The following is a 21,213-nucleotide window of genomic DNA, read 5'->3' as shown; positions in this document are numbered from 1 at the left end:
CACTCAGATGTCTTTCCCCTCTACCTTTACATCTCACATGAAGAGTTTAATCTCTCCTTGCTGAAGCTCTACATGAGTGACTGAAACCATTTTAGCCTGTCTTTTCTGATATATTGTTCCCTATATTATCCATATTCTCATTAATTTTAAATCTCTTCCTGTCTACTGGCTGCTTTTCCTTGCTGCCTACAAACATATCCATATTTCCCCCATCCTGAAAAACAAAACAAAACAAAACAAAAAAAACAAAACCCCAAAGAACAAACAAGAAAACCACCCTCCCTTGATCTGTTCATTTCTACAAAGCTATTATCCTATATCTCTTCTCTATTTCATGTCTAAATTACTTGAGAAAGCCATCTACAATTGTTGTCTCTACATTAATCCCTTTCACTGTGTTAATTTTCTACAGTCTGGCTTCTGACCTCATCATCAACTGAAACTTCTCTCTCCAAAGTTAAAAATGATCTCTTAATTGCCTAACCTAATGGTCTTTTTTCACTTGTCATCCCTCTTGACCTTTGACACTGTTGATGACTCTTTTCTTCTTGATGCTGTCTCTCTCTCTCTCTCCCTTTTAGTGAAATTGCTCATGTCTGGTTCTCCTTCTACCTGTCTATCTGCTCCTTCTTGGTTCCCTTTGCTGTATCTTCATTCAGATAATATCTGCTAACAATGGAGGTGCTCCAAGGTGTGATCCCTCTTTTTTTCTCCCTCTATAATATTTTGCTTGGTGATCTTATAAGCTCCCATGAATTCAATGATCTCTATGATGCTCAAATCTATTTATCGAGCCCTAACTTTTCTCCTGACCTCCAATCTTATATCTCCAGATGTCTATTGGACATCTTGAATTCAGCATCTCACACTCAGTATGTATAGAACAGAACCCAAGTTTCAATAAGCAGTCCAAGTGATTCTCCCAAAGTTCAGGTCTAACCATGTTACCCCTCTTCTCCTCATTCAATAAACTCCAGTGTCTCCCTATTGCCTCCAGGAGTAAATCTAAAATCATGTTTGGCTTTTAAAGCCCTTCACAAACTGGTCCCTTTCTACTTTTGTAGTTCTCTTACATTTTACTTCCTTCTTTGTACTCTGCTATTCAGTGACATTAAATTTCTTGTTGTTTCTCATTCAAGACACTCCATCTATTGACAATATGCTTTTTCATTGTCTGCTCCCATACCCAGTATGGACTCATTCCTCCTTTCTACCTCCTGCCTTCCTTGGCTTCCCTCAAGTCTTAGTGAAATTCTCACCTTCTGAAAGAAGCTTTTCTTGGACCTCTTAATGTTGGTACCTTCCTTGACTTCTGCTTTATCCTGAATATATCCTTATATATGGTTGTTTGCAGGTTGAATTCCCCACTAAATTGGGAGCTCTTTGAGGGTAGGAACTGTTTTTGCTTTTCTTTGCATCCCTAGTACTTACTGTTCTTGGCACATAATAAGGACTTAAATGCTTATTGACTTGAATTCCTCGTTAGTCTTATTGATATCTTTATTTAAAAGCTCCAATTTCCATAATCAATAAAATATTTTCTGGAGTCTGAAAGAAGATCAAAGCATACTGTTTTCTCTTTTTTTGTGGTATTTTTTTTCTCTTTTGCTCTGATTCTTCTTTCACAACACGACTAATGTGGAAATATATTTAATATGATTGTATATGTATAGTCTATATCAGATTGCTTGCCATCTTGGGGAGGAGAGGGGAAGGAGGGAGAATAAAAAATTTGGAACTCAAAATCTTTTAAAAGTGAATGTTGAAAACTATCTTTACATGTAATTGGAATAAAACAAAATACTATTAAGTGGAAAAAATATTTGCACTTAATTCTCTGAATGATCTTTTCTACCATGCTCAGGGTTCTTCGAATTATTACATTGTTCTAGGGGCTGTGGCAGAATTTATTGTAATACTTTCAACTTTTGCAGAGGGTTGTGATGCAGACTCCTTTGTTGTGAAATGATTGTTTATTGAGATGGCTCTTTCATTTGATTTTCTGGTTCTTATGTCTCAAGAGACTGGTGATCTTTAACAGATGCTCTGGTGATTTTTCTATTGTTCTCTTGCTATAAATGGGCTTATTTCCATCAGGATTTTTGCTTCTGTCTGTTCTGTGATTAGGGGCCTCTCTCTTAGCCCCATGGCTGACCTTGGCGGGGGACACAGTAAGGGTTTGGGGGAGAATATCCTGAGCTACTGCTGGGGTAAAGTACTTAGAAATTGTTGCAATTTGGCATCTTTTCCACCTTTCTCTTTGTTCTTATGCTGACTGCTTGTTTGCTCTTGTACAGTATTAAATAGCTGTAATTAGTGCTGGATCTTTCTGGTCCTCCTTGAAAAGTGGAAGCACTTCCGTGCACCAGAGGCTCTATACTTTTCCACAGTCATTTCCTTTCCTTCTTGAGCCTTGGGTCTGGTCTATTTCATTGATCTTAACCTGTCATGTGACCTGGGCTTTCCACAGGACTTTATCCCTAAATTACTGTCTAAACTGAACCTGCTATTCGGGATGCAGTACCTTCTTCTCAGGTGCAAGATAAAGATTCTCTATGTGTTCATGGATTGGGGGGATGGAGATGGGGTTGAAAGGAAGGAGAAGGAAGAAGCACGCCCAGGATCCAAATGCCTGCAGAGGCTGGTGAGCTGGTCTTCAGTTACTTTTTCTTTATGAGTTGTCTTGGGTTGACTTCTGTTATTGCTAGCTTGCTGCATTCTGAGGTACTTTTCTTGCTTATTTGGAGTTGTGAGGAACAAGCTGCATCCTAGGTTACCTCTCCTTCTACCATCTGCCCTCACTAGATAATAAACACCTTTTAAAAGGTACACAGAGTTGTCATTGTATGTGTGAGAAGAATCGGAAGACTCTGAAAAGACATGCAGGTCACTAATAATGATATACAGTATAGACAGAGCATACTCACTCATGGTGATGGGAATCAGGGGAAAAGTGAACCATTCTCTTGTTACTTACTGGGCCAGCTGTAGCAACCTGAAGAGATCAAACAAAACAAGAAAGAAGAAAAAGAGTTATAACAGAGTTTGCAAAAGGACAGTAAATAATGGGAGACTACATGACATCTAAAACGGATAAAATAACAGAATAAAATGTTCTAAAACAGGTTCTCAGAGTCTAATGAATAACTAGTGAAGGAAAGACTGACCATTTCTATGAGCTGGGCATTTACTATTTTTGTGGCTTATAGGATGGTAGTTTGGGACTATTTTTTAAAAGTACATTTTAAAATAATGTTTTATAATATTGAGAACCAAACCATTGGTCTTTTTATTTGAGAACACTGTTCCACTGATCATATATTTAACTTTATTTGGAAAAAAATGGTTTTACTTAATTAGGTTTTTGTTGACCACTTTGTATTTTATAGACTATATGCACAGTTCATTTATAAATATAAGTAACGCCTGTTATAATGCACACATTTAAATGCATACACTAGCTTAAATCATCAAATGCGTTCTTTTTTACATAGCAAAAAAAGCTAAGAAACAATATATATTATCTACGCACTTATAAAAAACAAAATGCATTTCACTAACAAAAAGAAAGCTTTATTTCTCTATTCACATACTCAAATCAAACCATTACAAGAAGCCATAGGATCAATTTACAATTAGAATGCCCTCATGATTACCTAATTCATTTCTTGCATTCCTTAGAAACCCTTTTACATCTTATTAATTAGAAAGATTTGTGAGATCCACACATTCCAAATCTAGAAATATTAATAATGCACAATAAAATGAATAAGTTCACCCTCACTGTATCAGAGTACATGTCTGCAAGTATGGACACCATCAAAACATTGTGAATTTCTAGTATTGTCTGCTATACTCAGGCTAACATCCTGTAATTATGGAAGTACTACTTAAGATATAGGATTTAAAAAGGCATAGTGATGCAGCAGATAGCTTAAAAAAACCAAAGAACATAAAACTTAAATGATATTGTCTTTCATTTGGGTAAAAAGGTAGATAGCAAAGAGGCTTCAAAATTCCCAAAACTAAAACATTTTAAATATTCACTGCTGCTTATGCTAAGAACCAAATGGTTACTTGGGAACCATAGGTAAACATGTGGCTCAACTCCAGGACTACCTCCAGTGTTCATCTCAAAATGAGGTTTTCATGCTATTCCAGGGGGTATCCCTGGCATACAGTAATCCATTTTCTACACTGTGGCTGTGAGAAAAGCCGACCGGGCCTATGTCATGCTTTGTTACAGGTTCATGATCACATTATCTCATGGTGGACCTGACACTTTTATTCAGTTTACAGTATGTTCTGTGTACAGGCAACTTATTTCCTTTGCCAGGGCTGCTGACAACCTTTTCCACACTATATTAATCTTGTTTACTGACTTTATCTTGGTACAAATATCAGAAAACTGAACTTTTTATCTCATGGAAAAAATAAACAACATGTTGACAGAAGCAGAAGCTATTTTCTGGACTCAAATTGCTTGTTTACCTGCAGCAATACTTATGGAAAAATGTTTAAGTCTTGATCTGGCTTGAAAAACATAATCCAAAATTTAATAAATGAAGAAATCTCACATGAACCCATGTGATAAATTGCCAGATGAAATAATATATCTGAACATAATACCACTGAATTTGTAACTAATTTATACAATAATATAAATGTAAGCTTTCAATCTAGTCACAAACAATCAGATAGTGAATTTCTCAGATTTCTCATATATATGTATCTCAGTCCATTTCAATTGTTGGAAAAACCACAAAAGATTTACAGCATGAAATGAAAATTTTTAAGTACTTCTATCTAATTGATACTATTAGTGAACTGAAGTAATACTCTACTCTTATTTTAAATGCATTTAAAACAATAATTCACAAGCATTTATTAAGCCCTACTATGTATCAGGCATTGTGCTAAATTCCAGGATACAAAGAAGGCAAAAACATTCTGTACTCTGAAGGAGCCTCTGCTAATGGCAGAAACACAAACACATGCACACACACACACACACACACACACACAGGTGCACACACACACACACAAACACACACACACAGGCACACACAAATAGATGAGAGCTAATTCCTAACAGAAGGCATGAGTAGTATTTGGGGAGGGAACAGGGACAGGAAATGCTCTTGCAGGTAGGATTTCAGGTGAGTCTTGAGGTTCAGTCAGGCAAAATTCATGGAGTCTGGAGGCAGATGGAGTTTCATGCGTATGGAACAGCAAGAAATTCATTATTTGTTGACGTAGAATATGCGGAGGGTAGTTCAGTGGAAGAAAATTGGAAAGGTAGGAAGGGATCAAAGTTTGAAGAGTTTCAAAAGTCAGTCAGAGCTGGGGATGGTAGGGCACTCCCATACTCCCTATTACTGGGGAGGCTCAGGCTGGTAGACTGCTTGACTTTGGCAGTCTGGAGCTACAGGATGTTTGCACTAAGTGCAGCACCAATATGATGATCCTCAGTCAGGACTGGGATTGGCTGCAAAGGATGGACTGCAGGGAGGACAGAATCATGGTGTATGGAGACCAACTAGGAGATTATTATAGTCTAGACAAGAGCTGTAAAACATCCTGAACCAGGAGAAGATGTGAAAGATGTTGTTGAAGTAGAATGCCAAGACTTGGATGTAATTAGACATGAGAGGTTAGGGAGAAGAAAGCAACAAACAGCTATTACCAGGAGTGTGAGATTTAATCAGGGAAGAAGAAAGAATTTCTATGAAGCAGTAAGAGCCCAGTGGAATCAGGTAAAGTAATCTGAACTGGATTCACTGGACATAATTCTGTGACTTCTCTAATTCAGCAGGTTGGCAGGAACTGAAAAAGCAGATTATGATTAGAAAGGAAAACTTCAGTGTTCAAGACCATGGAGATTGTACAGTTTTGACTGAACACTGAGTTTTTCTTTCTTGTCTGACTCTTTATGACCCCATTTGGGGTTTTCTTGGCAAAGATACTATAGTGGTTTGCCATTTCCTTCTCTGGCTCATTTTATAGATGAGGAAATTGAGGCAAACAGGGCTAAGTGACTTGCCCAGGGTCACACAACTAGCTAGTGTCTGAGGTCAGATTTGAACTCAGGAAGAAGAGTCTTCCTGATTCCAGGCCTGACACACTATCCACTGTACTACCTAGATGAATGAAAAGAATGTTTAAATCATGGCCTTGTTTATGTAGGTTACTGAGGGAGAGTGGTGATGAAGGCCACAAGAGTTCATAAACTGGATCAGGATATGATTCGGGAGTTTGCTAAGCAACAGGAAAAGGAATATACCACTTGAAACAGTAGTGTTCTGAAGTCTGTTATGATGAAGGCCTTTAAGCAATTCCCTAATATGTACTGGGGATCCAGTTCTAAGGTTACTATGACATATTAAATTTTGCTGAAAAGCATAATTAGGCTTCAGAGTTCTATAAACTTCCAATATGGTAACCAAAATGATTTTAATAGTAGGTAAAACCTTCAGCATTTTCTAAAAAATAAAATGAAATAAAATGAGAAAGAATACAGTAACTGAAATTACTAACACAGACAAAGCACCAAAACCTAACAAATGAAAATTCAAAGTTAATAGTGAGGCACTATGATACAGTGGAAAAAATACTGGATTTGGAATCATTAAAACTAAATTTAAATGCTCAGCTTCCTCACCTGAAAAATGAGGAGTTTGAAGTAGATGATTTCTAAGGTCCTTTTTATATCCAAATCCTATGATCTTAAAATAAGTAGAAGGGATTTATGGTACAAAAGTATCCTTTGCTTTAAAAATAATTTAAAGCATTATTCTTTGAAAGAGTTTAAAGAGTCTTAAGTAGACTAACTCTGTTGGGTATAAAAAAGACATCATCTGAGGCCTAGACACAAGATAGCCCTTCCTCTACTACTACTGTAGTAGGGGAAAAGGGCAGGGCAAAAGGGATAGAAGGAGAGGGAAAGCAAGCCAAGTCATGGAATATCTTAAAATGTTCAAAGGACTTCCCCCTGAAACTGTAATCCATGTAATTCATAAAAAAAACCCAAACTGAATAATCTATAGAACCATAATCTATCAAAGATCTATCTTAATGTCAGATAAAATTATTAATCCTGCTAAATAGTACAGTACAGTGAGATGTTTTGATTTTCTCCAAAAACAGATAGTAATCTTTTCTGGGAAATGATTAAAAGTTAACAAGTTCATGTTACTTTGAATATACAGGCAAAGGAATACTCAATCCTGTGAGGATTATCAAGCAATAACTAATTATATTTGGTAAGAACAGATAGAAGAGTTATTCTATAATCTAATCCTTGCTATTTGTTACTGCTTTGGAGACAAGTATTTACATAATTGGCTACCAATTACTGTAAAACTAACTTTACACATTATATCTTATATTTTCCTAGACATAGGAAGTACATTTTCTAATAACAAGATTTGATTAAACAACAACAACAACAACAACAAAAACTGGGCAGTTTGGTGGTGCAGTGGGTATAGTTCTGGCCTTGGAATCAGGAGGACCTGAGTTCAAATCTGACCTCAGACACTTGGCATTTACTAGCTGTGTAACCCCTGGGCAAGTCACTTAACCCCGACTGCCTCACCAAAAAACCAAAAACAACAAGAATAAGAACAAGAACAACGCAAGAAAAACTTTCAATCCTCATGCAATGATCAATATAAAAAATTGTCTTATAAGCTCAATTTAAGAAAATATGGTTGGTGATATTCAGGTTAGATAGTTGTAAGATCCAGAATAAGAGTAATTTTTGTATTATAGGACTTAGTTTCTGAAGTGGGACTAATTATTTTAGTATGTATTTATATATTAAGACCACATACTCAACATTTCATTAACATAAGATTTTTTTTAAACTATTAAGGCACCAATACAATAAACAGGTATTTATAATGGAAACAAACACATTTAAACACAGTGGCAATAATGACATTGTAATAATTCCTAAGGTCCATGATTATCAATTTATAACCAAAAAAATACATAAATGTCCTTAAAGACAGGAAAAAAAAATTCCTCACAGTTTATTAGCTCTGTTAAAATCAATGCTTCTTTCCTATCAACCATTTATTATCAGTAATTTTATAACTTGACTCACAAGACTGGCAAAAATAGCTTCCTTTACATCTGACTTTACTCCTTTATTAACCAAATTCTCTGAAGTATGATCTTAGAAACATATCTCTGACTCTCTTTTCCTTTAATCTTCTCCATTTCCACCCCGCTCTTTTGCATCCATGAAAATGAATAAACAATTACCCAAATCTGGCCAAATTTTATGAGACAATAATTTTAATATAAAGGAATAATAAGAAGCTTTATAAATGCTGCGTGGTTTTCAATTTGAATTTATACCTTAGATTCTTTAGTTATGTAAAAAGATACCATGCAGACATCTCTCTCCTTTCACCTAACAATAGTCCTCCCTCATCTCCCTGACTGATTTTCTATTATGATTTTATTCACCCTTCAAATGCTCTCTTGCTCCAGTGCCTACTATGATAATCACAGAAGGTGACAGGCTGCCATTCCAAAGAAGGTTTTTCTTGAATAGGCCATTCTTGCAGTTCTCTGATGCTTATTCAATCACATTTCTTCTCCCTCTTGGCTTTAGGTTTCCATGGTACAAGTACTCCACCAATGACTCCTTGCCAGTTTGTCAAAATCCATACGTTTGCTGCTACTTCTTATGATTCTTAATCTGATAGTATTTCTTTGAATTGAAATACACTTTTAAATTATAGCAGGCCCTAAATGAGTCCCTCATAGAACATTCAACAAATATGTGCAAAATCTATATAAATGACAAGTATAGAGGAGAAGTCAACAAAACAGATATGATTCAAAACACTGAAACCATTTAATAGACAATTTAAAAATTTGCCTGTACTAAACTCACACTAAACAAAGGGATAGGCTCATTTTAAAAATTAGGCCATATTTTTGGCCTAAGAAATTTAATACTTGGTAAACAGGAAAAATTTTTTTCTTCTGTTTATATTAAAATTAAATTAACAACATGGTCCTAACAATCTAGTATTTAGCCGCCTCATAATTACTTGTTCCAATTCTCTTGATATTTATACTTTCTATAACATATATGTATCTATCTCCCTTGTTTGAATGTAAACTCCTTTAAGAGTAGGGATTGTTTTATTCTTTAAATTTGTATCCCTGTTAAGTAGTCACTGAATAAATGCTCATTGATAGAACCAAACAGTATCTCATGAAGAATGAAGCTTAGTGTTTCACACTGGCATTTTGAAAAGTACAAATCCTGGTCTGATTCTTATAATCTAGCCACTGCTCAGATTCCTAAAATCTAGCCAATAGCTTACTAATGTTCAGACTCCTTAAGAGTCTGACCAATACGACGCATGTTCTAACAAACCTTGTCTTTGGCTGGGAAAAAAAAAAAAGAAAAGTACAAATCCTTAAGCAAAAGCGTTTACTAATGCTTTGGCAAAATGAGTAAAAAACAAAACAAAACAAAACAAACCCAAACCCAATAAACAAAAACCAAAACCAGAACTGTGGCTAGCACAGTGTTTTGCTCATGCTTAATAAATCCTTCATCCATTCATTCATTCTTTTGAAACCCAGACTGAGCAAAGCACACAAAAAGTTAGAGTTCAATGCAGACTCAAATCACAAATCCACTCAAAAATCAACAATATATGGCCATATAACTTGAAGAATTTCAGTGATGAAGAACTTACTACTCTCTCAAAATAGTCCATTCCATTTTTAGCCACTCCCAGCAGTGAAGTAATTTTATACAACGTTGATCTGAAATCTTTTTCATTCTAACTTCCACATAATGGTTCTAGTTGTCTCTTGCAGGAAGAAGAGAATGTCTAATTCTTCTAATACTTAAAGTCCCAAGTTTTTTCAACTGGTCCTCATGGGGTATGGTTTTAAGTCAGTTGTTGTTTTGCCAATGTCCCTTCTAGACTATAGCCCCTACTAGAGCTGGTCCCAATATTCCAGATTTGGTCTGACATCTGAAGAATATAGTGGAACTGCCATCTCTTAAGCATTAGACTGATAATGAAACCTACAATTAATTACATTAGCTATTTTGGCAATACATTAAACTCTAGATTTATGTTTTGCATGCTGTCCACTAAAAGCCCTAGCTCTTTTTCACATGAATTGCTCTCTAGCCATACTTTCCCCATCCTGTTCTTGGGGTACAAAAACCAAAACCAAACTCAGACAACTGCATAACTGCAAGGTGTTGCATTGATTTCTACTAAGTTTTAACTAGTTAGAGTCAGTATATTGTTTCAGGTTATGAAAATGTTTTTGGATCTGAATCTGGTAATCAATTAAAGCATTTTGCCAAGTGTTGGGAATATGTGGACATAAACAAAACAAAGTACTTAAATTATCTCAAGTGAGATAGTATACACACATGTAAGTATAGGTATATATGAAACACATCTAAAATAAATACAAGGTCGGCTATTATATTTAGTTAATCCTTTCAGGAGCATGCCATCTACAAGTCTGGTAAGCTTTCATCTAAGGCACTGATAAAAAATGTTGGACAGAACAGAGTCCAACTCCCTTTGTGACCTCCTTCTGGGTTGCCATAAATCCATTAGTTAACACTCTCAGTTCTGTAAGCCAACCAGCTCTGAATTCATCTCTTTTTTAGCTTTTTCTCCACATAACTTCATCTTGTCCACAAAGATATTGTGAAACTTTGCCAAATGCCTTGTATACTATGTTCACACATTACATGTGTATCAAGTCTATGACATTTCCCTGATCCTAAATAAACTAGTCTGGCAAAACAATTTAAAGAGAAAAAGAGTTTACTTTACCATGACTTATTCTTAATGAACCCATGTTGTTTCATAATGCTTACCTTCTTTCTTCCTAAGTACTCTCCAGCCATCTTTTGCCTTATCACAGTGCCTGGCACACTGTGAGCCCTTAATAAATGTTTACTGATGGACATCTGTGATAATTTGTTCTATAATTTCATCAGGAATAAACATCAAGTTCAGTGGCCTAAGTGTTTAGAACATTTGCCAGTTTCCAGTCTATCAGCATTGTTCTGATTCACCATAATTGCTTGGAAGAGATTAATACGGTTGTTTTGGGTTTTTTTTAATATTCTAGGAGGTATTTCATCTGGGCCAGGTGACTTGAACTCATTTTGAGGCAACTACTTGATTTCTTACCATCTCTTTACTTATCTTATTCTCTTCTCTATCTTTCCTAGTCTGAAGACATTTCCTTGGTAAAGAAAACAAAGATATAGGTCAAAGAATTCCAACAACTCTCCCTCATAATTATCATACTCCACTCCACCCCAGGCAGGAATCTCTTAGATCTTACTCTTCCCCAAATGTAATTTTATAGGCTCTTTTTTAAAAATTAAAATCATTTTTGGCATTGGTCAAAAACCTTAGTCCATGATGCATCTTTGCCTTCATGACACTATTCTTGAAGGACCTTGCCAAATTTATATTTTAAACTGTTACTTATCCTCATTTCCATATTTCACATGTCTGCTTTTAAAATCAGAGTCTGTTTAGCCATTCTCCCATTCCCAACACAGACCTTTCTTCCACAATGGACTTAATTATGATCATGTAATCAGAATTTCATTCTCAAGAGTATTCCTTACCTCTTGGGCCAACTTTCCTTTCAGTGTCTTAGGTTATAGGATTCTAACATTTTGAAATCCACTTTACTTATTCTAAAGCCTAGGGAACATGCCAGACTATGCTGTTTTACCTCCCTTTAATATTATAAACTTTAGGATGGCATGGTCACTAATTCACATCTCTACTTTATCAACCAGTTCTTCTTTCGTGGAATGACATAGAGAAGAATAGTGCTCCTCATCTCTTCTATTTTCTTACAGATGAAATTATTAATAGTATAAGAAATGTCTTCTTAACTTCTCTGATTTTTGAAGTGGGATCTTTATGCCAGATAGTTGAAATTCTCAATTATAATGACAGCCTAATTTTCTGTGAGCTTTAAAAACTATTAAGAATTCATCATTCAACTCCTTCAATTGATTTAGAATATTGTATACTTTTTAGCTCTCTACTGCCTCTTTATCTCCCCTTTGATAATTATACAAATGCTCTCTTCTCTCCTACTACACTCAGGCTTATGAATGATCTCATCAGTCAATATATTTTTAATGTACATTATTACTATGACTCTCTAAGTTGATCTATTTTTCTAAAAGAGCAGAATTCCACAACTGTATTACAATCATGAGTCAAATGTCAACAAGTTTCTATGATACTCCTGGGTTATTTTTACCATCTACGTTAAAGTCTTCAGTTACTACCCATTTATTATGCTCTCTGGTGAATCATCACCTAACACCACCAGTATCTGATCTTTGACATTCATTTTTTTAAAAAAAATTGAGCTCCAAATTCTGTCCCTCCCTTCAAACCTTACTCCCACCCACTGAGATGGCAAGCAATATGATATCAGTTATCCATCTGAAGTCATGCAAGACATATTTCCATATTAGCCATGTTGCAAAAAAAAAAAAAGACAAGAAAAAAATAAAATAAAAAAAAAGATGTTTCAATCTGCAACCGGAATTCATTAGTTTTCTCTCTGGATATGAATAGCATTTTCCATCATAAGTCCTTTGGAATTGCCTTGGATCACCATCTTAATCAGAGCAGCTAAATGTTTCACAGCTGATCATCCTTACAATATTGATGTTACTGTGTAAAAGCTCTTCTGGTTCTCCTCACTTCACTTTGCATCAATGCATATAAGCCTTCTCAGGTTATTCTGAAACCATCCAGCTCATTTCTCACAGCACAACAGTATTCTATCGTAAGCATATATTACAACTTGTTTAGCCATTCCCATATTGATGCACATTCTCTCAATTTCCAACTCTTTGCCACCACAAAAAGAACTGCTGTACATATTTTCGCACATGTCCTTTTCTTTTTTCTTTGATCTTTTTGGCATACAGATCTAGTAGTGGTATTGCTCAGTTAAATGGTAAGCACAGTTTTATAGCTCTTTGGGCAAAGTTCCAAATTATTTTCTAGAATGGTTGGACCAGTTCACAGCTCCAACAACAGTGTATCAGTGTACCTATTTTTCTACATCCCCTCCAGCATTTGTCATTTTCCTTTTCCATCATGTTAGCCAATCTGATTAGGTGTAAGTTGTTCTAATTTGCATTTCATTAATCAATAGCAATTCAGAGGATTTTTTCATATGATGGTTGATGACTTTGATTTCTTCTTTTGAAAACTGCCTATTCATATCCTTTGACCACTTATTTTTTTTTATAAATTTGGCTCAGTTCCCTCAGTTCTCAGATATTTGAGAAATGAGGCCTTTATTAGAGAAACTTGCTATAAAATTTCCCCCCAGTTTCCTGCTTTTCTTTTAATTTTGGCTACATTGGTTTTGTTTGTGCAAAAAGTTTCTAATTTCATATCAAAATTATACATTTTATATTATATAATGCTCTCTCTACCTCTTGTTTGGTCACAAACTCTTCCATTATTTATAATCTGATGGATAAATTTTTCCACACTGCCCTAATTTGCTTATGATATCACCTTTTATACCTAAATCATGTATCCATTTTGGACTTATCTGAGTAGACGGTGTGAAATGTTGGTCTATACCAGTATCTCATCTTTGATACTCTTTCCTACTACTATTTCCTGTGGATTACTGTGTGAGCTTCACTGTTCTTTCTGTAGCACATATGGAATGACAGAACTATGTCTGTGTCTTCCTGCATCTAACATGACAGTTGGGCATGGTACTTGCTCAATAAATGTTTACTAAATTACAAGGCAGGAAAGAAAAAAAAACAATCTTCCATTTCTCTCTTTATGCATGAATTAGACAGATATCATAGAACTATCTAAAGGAACACTCATAATTACAGTTACATTTAAATAGTGCTTTATAGTCTGCAAGCCATTTTGCTCATAAAACAAGTATTATGGTTCTCATCCTTTAGATGAGGAAATGGAGGATGTGACAAGAGGTTAAGTCATCTGCTTCCTGTCATAGGGCCAATAAGTGATACAGCCAGGACTCCAACCTAGGTCTCTGACTCAATATCTAGTGTCTTTTCCTTATTACCATGCTACCTCTCTTACTCTAAGTGATATGCTGTTAGTGAAAAATCATTTAAGCTGTTTGTAAAGAGGAAAAAAAAAGGTATAAGGCATATTATCTATCTATCTACCTACCTACCTACCTATCTATCTATCTCTCAATCATTCTGGATAAGTGTAAGACCATGAGTGATATTTCATGAATACATACAATGTTTTTAATGTATATTCATAAAATACTTTATACTCTGCAAAACATGTTCATACATATTTTAGTTTCACAATAACCCTGCAAAGTAAGAAGAACTGGTATTGTTCCTTCCATTTTACAGATGAAAAAAACAAGCTTCATGGAGTTCAAATATCTAACTCAAGACTATAAAGCCAGTTATATGGAAAAGTGGGGACAAGATTCCAGGTCTTCTTTCTTAGTTTGTTGCTTTTTCCACTCTTAACAATCATCCCTTCATACAGAAATATATATACAAAAGCAAGAACTTTTAGAGTCCTGGAAACCACTAGGGCAGATCTCTAGGAAACCTCTAAGACTAGAATTAGTATACTCTCCTGGGAAAGTTCTATAGCAGAATCATACACCCAGCAACAATCTATTCCTCTCCCACTCCTTCTCATGATAACTACTGTGGAGTTCTAGAGTATTCCCAGAGTACAGGGCTAAAAGAGAGATGAGAGGACAAGGCTGGGTGATCCAAAGGGATATTAAAGCTGAGCTTCAAAGCTTGAGAAATGGGCTTTACTATTATTTTGATCTGGTACCTAGAATTTACAGGAAATTTAATCATTCGCAGGTACTATGGTAGGGGTAGGGGTGGCAACTGGGGAAAGAGGAAGCAAATCATGCCGAGAACTCTAAAGAAACTGAGAAAATCAAGTTACCTGGGAAATTTCTTCAAGTCAAATATCAACCTAAAAGTGAGATTAGAGGTAAAAACCAGAAAAGTATTATAAAAAACCAACAAAGCACAGGAAATGAAGCGCAGAGAGGCACTAGGCTTTCCTTTCATTGGAGATTAGCCTTTCTAGGCAGGAATTGGTACATGTGTCACAGAGAAAACACTATCTTGTAGTTGCCAGCTTCACATTAAGCTGTGAGTAAAGACATACATTATATTTTCTAGCACTACTGGTTTGTGATCTCCTATAATACAAACTTCAAGATGAAAATTATACTATACTTGTATGTAGGTTTGTAAAATAACCATATATTATGTAGAGATGCACATGTATGTATTATATGTATGGCATTATTAGCAACTGCTGCTAAAATATAAACCAAATCATTACCCTAAAATCTATAGATTTATCAGTTTTTTCATTTAAAAAATAAGTCAGCATTAATTATTTAGTTTAGAATTATTAGTTTATTAGAATAAGCCCATTTCTAATTATTACTAGCATAAATTCACATTTCCTGTATAAATTACTAATAAGGGATTTAAATGCATTAATACAAAAGATTAATCAATTTATTATTAAAAATAAATATAGCAACTTTTCTTATGTAGATCCATGACAATGAGTGTTCCATGAGACAATAGGAAACTGAAAACTAAATTATGCTTCCAACAATACTCAGTTCTTTTGTGGGAGACAGCAGAGAGTTGCAATTCAGTGGTTAGTTTTAGTAGCAAGCTGTGAGTGGCCTCTACTGGCTGACCAAAGGTTTCATAAGTCACTAAGCTTTTGGGATCATACCCTACTTGTAAAATTATTGAAAGCCTCAGGAAAACTAGAGTATGTTCTTTATATTTTAACATGAAAACAATCATGCACAAGGACATAAACCTAATATTAAGAGCACGTTCAATGAAAAAGACTATGTTAGAGCAACCTACTGCTACTATTAAGGGTTTCTTTTTCATTGAGAATTTGTATACATGCTAATTTAAAATAATTTATTCTAAATTCACCTGTTATAAAGGTATATAAGTTTTTTTTTTTAATCTGGTCCATTAAAACAATTCTGTTAACCATTTTCTTGCTGTCTGTAAACTGGTAAATTTCTTATATAATGCCTAATGTAAAAATATTTAGAGGTTTCAATATTTTAATTATAAACATTTAATTCAAGATTTGCTAATATAAAAAGCCCTTTAGAAATCTCTTATTAGTATTGTTCTAAAAATTCTCTTCATGTTAGGGAACTATTAGTAATTTTCGATTTAGATTCTTCTAAATATAAAATTGTAAGTTTGAGTTCATATTCTTCCTTCCCACCTTCTGACCATTTAATTTGTACCTTATTAAAAGGGATTATCATCAAATATTTCTAATTATGTCAAAAGGTGACTGCATTCATAAAAAAGTGTTATTGTTCTTATATGTAACAATATTCCAGTATATTCCTATTCTCATTTCAGAATTCAGTCCTATTTATCTTCCCTGCTCAAAATTGTTCAGAGGGTTATCTAGCTGACATATAAGATAACCCTCCATCTCACTAGATACCACTGGGAAATGACATACTGACCCACAGTAAGCCCTTACTATTAGCCTAAAATACATAGCACATAAAAGAAGCCCCTTGCCAGAGAATTTGCTTTAAAATGCCTTTTTTGATCATACACAAACAAAATCTTTTAAAAATCATGTTCAAATTTGTTAAGATCAGACAATAAGTGAGAATTTCTGGTTGCATTGTGACTTTTTAGTTGTCTTTAAAAGTTAGAATGGAAAAATCAGGAATTTCAGAAAATGGAGAAATTGTGTATTGTTTTCGGTTCATACTTTTATAGAGATTTTTCTCTAAAGAACAAAACCCCTCACATTCAATAATCTTAGTCAAAAGGAGGATTTAAACTTACCAAAATATGTTAATTAACCATGTGAAATAAACTACTTTTGACCCTTTTGCAACAGTGTAGTAGAAGGGATGATGATCACATTCAATGTGCATGTTCTTGGCTACACAGAGTTATAAATGTTTCTTGCTCACAATAAAGTAACAACATTCTACAATGAACATCAGAAAAGCTTACTTTAGGACTGTGAAGCTTTTACAGATTTGTTATAAATTACACAGAAAATCTCTATGCTTGTAAATTCAATTTTAAGGTGGCAAAGTATTACCTTCAGGAATAACTTTCTCAAAAATTTCCAATTTAGGAATGTATATTATTGGCTAGTATACTGCTTCAACTGTCCAGGATTTTATGAACTATTCCAATCATTCCTCTTTTTCCCTATATCAAATTGACATTGATACTTCATACAGTATTCATTAACATCAAGTAAAAAAAAATTAAAAATTCTTTTTTTGTTTCAAAGGTAAAGGAAGTATGGCAGTGGAAAAAAAATCCTTGTATTTGGGGACAGGGGACCCGGGTTAGAATCTTGGGGTCACTTTGTAACTTTGGGCAACTCACTTCATTCACCTCTTAGACACAAGTCTCCTCATTTGTAAAATGTGGGGGTTAGGCTAGATGAATTCTAAGATCTAATTATTGCCTTCTCTAAATCTATGCGCATAAGATAAAACAACCCTAATAATTTCACGTCTTACATTTGAGTTCCAAAACCAATTTTCAATTAGAGAATGGAATTTTGTGAACCTCAGGGTCCATATGAATCAACATTGTGATAAGACAGCCAAAACATCTAAAGAACTCTCAGGCTAGATTAACAGAACTGTAGTATCCAGAACAAAGGAGGTGATATTCCTGTTACACTTTTCTCTGATGAAAGCAGATTTTGAGTACTATGTTCAGTTCTAGGTAGGACATTGCACTTAGGATGGCCCCAGGCAGGCACATAGTAGGTGTTTAATAAATGTTTATTGATTGACAAGCAGGAGCATAACTAGAGGAAGACTATGAGGATAGTCAAGGGACTAGAAATCAGGCCATAAGAGGATTGGCTGAAGGATCAAATGATAATTACCCTGGAGAAGAAAAGATTTGGATGGAGGTAGGGAGGAATGATAATAAGTTATCTTTAAGTGTCTGAATGGGTGTCCCACAGAAGAAAATTAGACTCGTTCTACCCGGTGCCAGGGGCAGAACTAGGAACAACACATGTCAGTTTCAGAGGTGAAAATTTTGACTCCACAAATAACTAAAATTAGAACTCTTCAAAGACCTTACTGAAGGTCTTCAAGTGTAGGTTGGATAACCATTTGCTAGGAATTGTGTGGATGGATGATTAAACCTATCCTTTGCCCTTGTAACTTGTCTTTGCCTTGTATTATATTTACGTACATGCCTTCTCCTTGCCATCCATATTACAGTATAAGTTTTATGTTTGTTATATGATAACCTAATCTCTAAGGGCAGCTAGGCAGCACAGTGGCTAGAGCGCCAAGCATGGTATCAGGAACGCCCGAGTTAAAATCTGGCCTCAGACACTTACTAGATGTTTAATCCTGGATAAACCACTTAACGCTGTTTGCCCCAGTTTCCTCATCTGAACCGGAGAAGGAAATGGCAAACCACACCAGTATCTTTGCCAGAAAACCCCCAAATGGGTCATGAAGAGTCAGACATAACTGAAAATAACTAAACAACAACAACTGTAATCTCTATTCTCTTGTTCCTTGTTCTCTCTCTCTCATCCCACCCCCTTCTTTTTTTTCTCTATGTGACTAAAACATGTAAGCCCATAGACTGATGGATTTTGTATTAGTTGAATTTCTCATGATTTTCAAGCATAACACCATATGAAGTTTATTGTAATAGCTTTATCTGGAATTTGTAAGGGTAACCAATTTTTTTTTCCATTTTGAAAGAACTTTTCATTCCTTGGACCCTGCACATAATACTTGCTTCTCTCTTAGGCTACTGTATTCGATTCTACTCCGTAATTATTTTTCTCATTATATGTGTGTCAGAGCCCCCTCCTTCCTCCACAACTAAATTGTAAGCCCCATAAAGGGAGCATGTATTAATTATATGTGTCATTGCTTCCACTTAATGCCAAGTTAGTGCACACAGAAGGTGCTTAGCATATGGATGGTAAAGGGTAGTTCATCATTGAAATAAACTATCTTACTATAAAAAACACAAGAGCAACTGTGAACCTAACAGTAATGGTTTTATATTGCATGGGAAGTTGTTTCTTTGCATGAATTCAGAATTCTTGCCATTTACTATCAATGAGGTCAACACAGTACATTCTATAGGTACTTTGAAAATAAAATGAATTAAGTTCATTAAAAGAATCTCTTAGGTACACAACAGTCAACCTGCTGAAAAGTGAATTCAGTCCATTGATCAGATGTCTTGGATAAATGGCAAGTTACTGACATTTACTTCAGGAACAACAAATATGACTCAATTCCTCCCTACCCTCACCACCAACAGAAGTAAGCAGAGCCAGGAGCTAATCAATGCAATGACGAACCATGATACCAGAGTGCAGAAAACTACTCCTAGAGTATATCAAATCACTTCTGTATAATAAACTAGAATGGGAAGACTGAAAATATTTTACGGATTCACTGAAACACAGCTTTAATGTAATATAATTGTAAAAGGCAACTGTGGGAGAGTCCAGCCTAGCATGCAGCAATCAGGAATGGTCCCCTTCAAGAGTGAAGGACCAACACAATTTGTGAGTAGTCTGAGGTGCCTGACTAGGGACCCGGCTGGCCAGTTTCATTTGGGTAACTCAGCTCATCCCCTGTCCCTCTCCCAGGTTTACAGGTTAGATATCTTTCATGAAGACCAAGCATTAAACCCAATTCACTCTGGAGCTCATAGATTGGACAACAATAGGTCCCTGCCCAAGTACTACTTAATGATTATTTTTTGGGCCCTTCTTGCTCAGAGTGAATGTAAATAGTAGCTTTCTCTTTTGGCCAGCAACCTACGCCTCCCAGTTTGATTTTTTTTTCTTTTTTTGATTAAAGGGGTCATCCCTTGACTCACTTCTTAAAGAGGCCTATTCACTGAATGGGTGTTACCTCACTCAAAGTGAGAACCTGAAAAGAACTTAGTTTAAAAGGGCCAGGGTCTCCCATTGCAAAGGGCCATCTCCAGTCATCCTGATGAATATCTGGCCACTGGACCCAGATGCCTCTGGAGGAGAAAGTGAGGCTGGTGACCTTGCACAGCCCTCCCTCACTCAAATCAAAGTCAATTGCAAGTCATGTCATCATCTCCCTGATGTCATGGTCCTCTTTGAGAACACAGGACAAACACAGCTCCAATATCTTTACCAAGAAAATCTCAAATGGGGTCATGAAGAATTGGACCTGACTGATAAATTACTGAACAACAACACAATCACTAAAACCCACAGATTTTTTTAAAGAAAAAAATACTAACCATTCTTCCCCTCTGTACTCGAGAAGTTAAATTTTTCTACACAAGTAGTATATAAAATTTATATCTATTAAATTTCATGTTATTAGATTCAGCTTGATGCTCTAGCCTGTCAAGATCTTTTTGCATCCTGACTGCTCATTCTCTTAGCAATACTTCATAGCCTTCCTTATGTCACCTGTAAATTTGATGAGCATGTCATGTATGCTTTTATCTAAGTCAGTGATAAAAGTTAGATATCACAGGGCCAAACATAGCTCCCTCAGGTAGGGTGCCCATGGGAAACTTCCCGCCATATTGAATCATTAATTTTTGAATTAGTGAATCTTTGAATGTAGCCATCCAACCAGTTTTGAATCCATCCAATGTCATTTAGTTCATATCTCTCCATCTTTAATATAAGAAAATAAGACACTTTGTCAAAAGCTTTTCGAAAATCTGAGTAAATTATACCTATAGCATTTTCCTTATTTGTTAGTTTAGTAACTTTGTTTCAATTGCCAGATCATCAATTGCTGATGTCTGGAATCCTTATGAGAGTCCTTGCAGTGCATGTAGTATTAGCTTGAGCATTAAAAATTGTTCACCATGCTGGCTAGTACAAGATACCTGCCAGATTCAGTTTATTATAATCATACAAAAAAGTAAACTTATTTCATATCTAAAAGCAAATTGTTTTAAACTGCTTCTCCTTTCTATTAAATTATTTTGTGACAAAATGGCCTATGATATACCAAAATGCCTTGCCACTTGTTGGTTTCTTCTGCCACCATCACAAGAAAACAAGTAAAGAATTAAGGAAGATTCTTTTCCTTGGACTGAAATGT

At 35.3% G+C, this 21,213-nt stretch overlaps 1 protein-coding gene across 3 annotated transcripts in view; it reads right to left on the bottom strand.

Annotated features, from left to right (window-relative positions):
• The window catches only part of GPATCH2 (G-patch domain containing 2), a 270,988-nt gene that overhangs the window by 100,373 nt on the left and 149,402 nt on the right, over nt 1-21,213 (bottom strand). For all 3 annotated transcript variants that reach the window (XM_020982257.2, XM_020982256.2, XM_078156310.1), the window contains one exon: nt 2,928-2,995. In XM_020982257.2, coding sequence (XP_020837916.1) covers nt 2,928-2,995 — 68 coding nt within the window. The remainder of the gene's footprint in view (nt 1-2,927; nt 2,996-21,213) is intronic.

The sequence above is a fragment of the Phascolarctos cinereus genome, unplaced genomic scaffold (assembly GCF_003287225.1).
Source record: "Phascolarctos cinereus isolate Bilbo 61053 unplaced genomic scaffold, phaCin_HiC Scaffold_5;HRSCAF=322, whole genome shotgun sequence".
NCBI classification, from domain to species: domain Eukaryota; kingdom Metazoa; phylum Chordata; class Mammalia; order Diprotodontia; family Phascolarctidae; genus Phascolarctos; species Phascolarctos cinereus.
Note: the sequence above shows the minus strand (reverse complement) of the source record. Positions and strands in the feature narration are given on the sequence as shown.